This window comes from Vigna unguiculata, chromosome 10, assembly GCF_037176805.1.
Source record: "Vigna unguiculata cultivar grain cowpea cultivar isolate G323 ecotype 2 chromosome 10, ASM3717680v1, whole genome shotgun sequence".
Classification (NCBI taxonomy): Eukaryota; Viridiplantae; Streptophyta; class Magnoliopsida; order Fabales; family Fabaceae; genus Vigna; species Vigna unguiculata.
The window spans coordinates 1,288,780-1,293,586 of NC_140801.1; the positions used below are offsets into that span (position 1 = coordinate 1,288,780).

The window sequence follows — 4,807 nt, forward strand, 5'->3', positions numbered from 1 at the left end:
AAAATTTTCAAGAGGCATTAGGCCTCGAGTTGTCGCCAACCGGGGCATATAACGTTATACGCCCCAGTTCCTACCGAGGCATAAAAGTTTAAAAAAAATTCAAAAATGTCACCGCCGAGGCATAAAGCTTGTTGTAAAAGCCCAAATCTGCACTAGTGTATAAACTAAAAAAGAATATTGATAACTAACTAATGAAGGACGATTGGTCATGGTAAAACATAAGCCTCTCAATCGAGTTCTAAGGGGAATGATCGATCATGCTCATTAGAGGGCTTAAGGGGAATGATGGATCATCCTCATTAGAAGGCTTAAAGGGACTGATGGTTCGTGTTAAAACCTCATTATCGATCCCACGATAAGTGTCAATGTTCTAATACCAAGTTTGATGATAAAATCGTTATCAATCACCATGCATCTAAGGTATTGTCCACTCTGAAACGTGTGTTCCGACATAGTTTTGTCCTTAACAGGTGTCTCGAAGGATGAAAAAAGGAAGGGAAATTTAAAGTCTTAGGCCTCAACTTAACAATGTATTGGAAGTGGTAGGAACATATAATTTTTTGGCTTAATTATTAATTTGGTTTAAGTCTCAATTGAGTTTTAATATTTTTTTATTCCATTGAGTTTCTATTTTTTTTAAAGGATTAATCTAATGTTACTTTTGTTTGGAAAGTGTCACATATCAAAGAAAAATGATTTTTTGACTACTAAATTTTGACAACTTTCTCTTACAACTTTAGGTGGCATCTTCTAAATGGTTCTCCATTCTCATTCTCAATATTCCAAAACCACTTAGAAAATGACACATCATGTTGTAAGAGAAAGTTGTCAAAATTTAGTAGTCAAAATATCATTTTTTCATATCAAAATATCAAAATATGGATCTTTTAACCTGAATCCCTCTCGTTATATTTTTTGTTTTTCCTCCTCTACCTTCTTTCACCTTCCACCACCTTCCTTCACTTCTGACCACCTCTCACCACCTCCCAATATTTCCTGGGTCTTAGAACCTCCTTCCACCTATTAAAGGTATTAAAATAAAGTTATTGAAATAAATTCATTCAAGGTTTTTCTAGTTTAGGATTTAGGGTGGCTGACCTTACATTTGGAAGGTGGTGGGAGGTAGTAAGAGATGAAGAGAGGAGAAGAAAGGTGGTGGCAAGTGGCATAGATCTCTTATAAGTTCAAGAAATCTTGGTGACATACGTATCAAATATTGAACAAAATTTAAAACACATAAACATCAAAATCAATCATAACATCCCACTAAACAAATAAAACTATATACTAATTGGATAAAAAATATATTATAACTATAATATTTTACACATCTTTATTTCTATATATAAGTTTTATAATAATTCCTAACCATAATTATACATAAATACACACCTACTTGCGTCTAAATACATACTAACATAGGGATGGTGAAAGTATGAGTGATAGTGCCTATTAGGCATATTATGGTACCTTAGAAGTCATAGATTGCTTTGATTGAGCATCAAATTTCCAATGCATGTTAGGAAATGTATCTTGTATCAAGGTCGAAAATTGTCCCGTATTTTATATTACTTTCATAAATAATAAAATAAAATTTATAATTTAGTTTAAAAATCAAAAACATTCTTTTAGGAACCAAAAACATCTCATAAAAAAATTACATCTAGTGTCATTAATTTCTTTACACTCAGTTTGATAGCAAAGCATTAGCTTTACGGTCCCCGATCTCAAAATATCATCATCTTCCAGAAGCTGGACCAGGAGGTTTGCACCACCATTATCACGCGTATACTAATCCGTGGCAAACGTTTTCTGAAATGCGGTATATGCATATGTATCCTCCAAAAATGTCTATAAATACCCTCACCATTTCTGCACAAACACACACAACTTTCTCTACCAATTCTATATACTACCTTGTGAAGCTATCTATGGCTCATTTGCTTTTGCTTTTTTGGCTCTTTTCTGGTCAACTGATTGCTGGATTCAGTGCCCAAAAGCTTCCTCCATCAAACAATGAAAACACTATAACTATTCTGAGCATTGATGGAGGTGGTATCAAGGGCATTATTCCAGCAAAAGTTCTTGAATACTTAGACAAGGCTCTTAAGGTTCATTCTTATTGTTAATACTATGCATGTATTGAAATGGCATGAATGTTTATGAGGTTAACTTGAATTTTGTTGAGTTGCAGGCTAAGGATCCAAATGCAGATTTAGCACATTACTTCGATGTGATAGGAGGAACTAGCACCGGTGGACTCATAACAGCCATGTTAGCCACCCCAAGCCCTCATGATCCTACTCGTGCTGCTTTCTCTCCTGCACAAATTGTAGACTTCTACAGACAAGAAGGCCCTCATATATTCAATTCGTCTAGGTATATAAAATAATAACATTAATATAATATTCTCAGAACATCATTAACAGCAACTAATAATATACCACGCTTTCGTTTGGTGTTTCTCTTGATGAAACAACCAACATGCAGACCTGGAATCGGTCCTCAATTCGATGGGGAGTATTTACATAACATAACTCGTGAACTGTTGAAGGATACACGACTTAGTCAAACACTCACCAATGTTGTAATCCCATCTTTCGACCTCAAGAAACAAAAGCCAGTTATATTCTCAAACTATAAGGTTAGCAGCATATAGCATATGCATATATTAATTTCTTCGTAGGTTAAAATGGAAACAGGAATTAATATAATGTTTGGGTGATGCAGCTTGAGGATGCTCCGTACTTAAATGCGTTGTTGTCGGATATATGCATATCCACTTCAGCTGCACCCACTCAGCTACCACCTCACTATTTTGTGAACGATGGTGTTGAGTTCAATATGATTGATGGTGCTGTAGCCGCTGGGAATCCGGTAAATTGATTTCATTATTGATTACAAATATCATAAAGAATATATATATATGGTAATTATGATATTTAACAATGTTTAATTTGATCAGACACAAGCAACGATAAGTGAAGTGCTACAACACAATGAATATCCGAAAATCTTGGTGCTGTCTTTGGGAACAGGAACAGAAAAATATGTGGAGAATTTTCTTTTTGATGCTCGCTTGGCTGCGTTTTGGACACCAGAAATATGGGCTGGTGTTGCAATCGATATGCTTGGTCGTGCTTCTTCAGCCATAACTGAATATTACCTTGCTTCACTCTTTTCAGGCTTTCAACCTCCTCAGAGTACCTATCTTCGAATTGATGTATATATTTTCTTTTTCTTTTTTTATTATTAAGATAAGATATTATCTTTATGCTTAAATTATTTGTATTTGGGATTATATATTGATGAATGATGTAATGAATGGCAGGAACACGACTTGAATCATGATTTCTCCAACTCAGTTAATGTCACAAAAGAAAACTTGGAAGGCCTTGAGAAGACCGGAGAACAACTGTTACAAGAAAAAGTTGTGAAGATGAATTTGACTACTTTCAACTTAGAAGAGGGCGTGGGAACAAATGCTGAGGCTCTTGACAGGTGAAAACAAAAATGAACACAAATGACCTTTTTAATTTAATTATTAATTTTACCTCCATTTCTATACATGAATTTTAATGGCTAAAATCTAAATTTAGTAATAAAAAATAATTAATCACTGATTTAGATATCAATTTGTAAACTAAAAACTATAGTGGAGTAGTCTCTAAATTGTTCACTAACATTAGTTATTAAAGTTTTAGTTATTAAAAAAATTAGTCTCTAAATTTGTATTTAAATTAATCCTTAATGGGACAAATTTAGAAATCAATTATTTTGGTAATTAAAATCTTGGTAGCTAATTAATGTTAGTGACTAATTTAGAAAACAATTCACTATAGTGACCAATTTAGAAACTATTTAGTTATCGATAATTGTTAGTTTATAAATTGGTAGCTAAATTTATCACTATAGTGACTAATTATTTTTTATTCCTAAAATTAGCCACTAATAAGAGATTCTCTTGTAATGATTTTGGTGTAAATGACTGTTTTATAAATTTAATATTGACTAGATATGCGATCAGTTTACAGAATATATATATAGATATAAATCTCATCTTATAAATCAGTTTGGTAAGATTAAATTAAATTAAAAGTTTATATTTTAATAGTTTTATATTTTTTTGAAGGCTTGCTGATATTTTGTACGAAGAAAGACAATATCGTAAAAAAGGAAAATCTATGAGAAATGGAGGAAGACCACTTCTTGAAACTCTTAGGGTTCGTTCGGACAAATATCAAGCAAATTGGGCATTCACAAAGAACTTATTTATTTAAAGTCGTCACCTTGTGTTAACTATGTTGTGTACTTTATCCATGCTTGGTATACTATAAAATAAGGTTCATGGCATGTGAGTTCTATGAAACTCTTATAGCTATCTAGAACCATGAAATAATGTACCATGTATCTGTATTATAATAAAATGTTCTCTCCGTGTTTGTTTTAACAAGTTGCTTTCTTTATTTTTACTCTTGAAAAAAGATCACTCACATAAATTACACTATCAACTGAGATGAAAATAATGCAAATTAGACCTAATTGATGATCACTTCGAACCATTACTCAAGATGTAGATTCTCAGCTCACCTTAACCGTTAACATAATGGATTACGGAAAAGTTCAGACGGGTCACTTCCCTTAAAATAAAATAAAATTTATATTATAAATCTATGTTTAATGTTTCTTTTGTGTAAACTCTTTTGAGTTTTTAATATTTTATAAAATAAAAATATATCTTTTGTTGCCATTGTTAGCTTATTTTTCACTTTTAATTTTCTAATACTAATAAAAAGCTAATATTTAA

At 32.2% G+C, this 4,807-nt stretch overlaps 1 protein-coding gene across 1 annotated transcript; it reads left to right on the forward strand.

Moving 5' to 3' along the window:
* The first annotated feature begins 1,888 nt into the window (after positions 1-1,888).
* On the forward strand, positions 1,889-4,453 carry LOC114166292 (patatin-2-Kuras 1-like). Its single transcript, XM_085668050.1, has 7 exons — positions 1,889-2,111; positions 2,195-2,379; positions 2,491-2,644; positions 2,731-2,877; positions 2,966-3,223; positions 3,332-3,501; positions 4,133-4,453. Exons 1-7 carry the CDS (start codon positions 1,932-1,934, stop codon positions 4,278-4,280), a joined length of 1,242 nt encoding a protein of 413 aa, XP_085524176.1. The 5' UTR covers positions 1,889-1,931; the 3' UTR covers positions 4,281-4,453.
* Positions 4,454-4,807: the final 354 nt, after the last annotated feature.

What these genes read in the sequence shown, in the direction of transcription:
- LOC114166292 (XM_085668050.1), top strand. Translation starts at nt 1,932, where the DNA reads ATGGCTCATTTGCTTTTGCTTTTTTGGCTCTTTTCTGGTCAACTGATT. An exon ending in CATATATTCAATTCGTCTAG is followed by an intron (nt 2,380 to 2,490) that starts GTATATAAAATA and finishes ACCAACATGCAG; the next exon opens with ACCTGGAATCGGTCCTCAAT. An exon ending in GTACCTATCTTCGAATTGAT is followed by an intron (nt 3,224 to 3,331) that starts GTATATATTTTC and finishes AATGAATGGCAG; the next exon opens with GAACACGACTTGAATCATGA.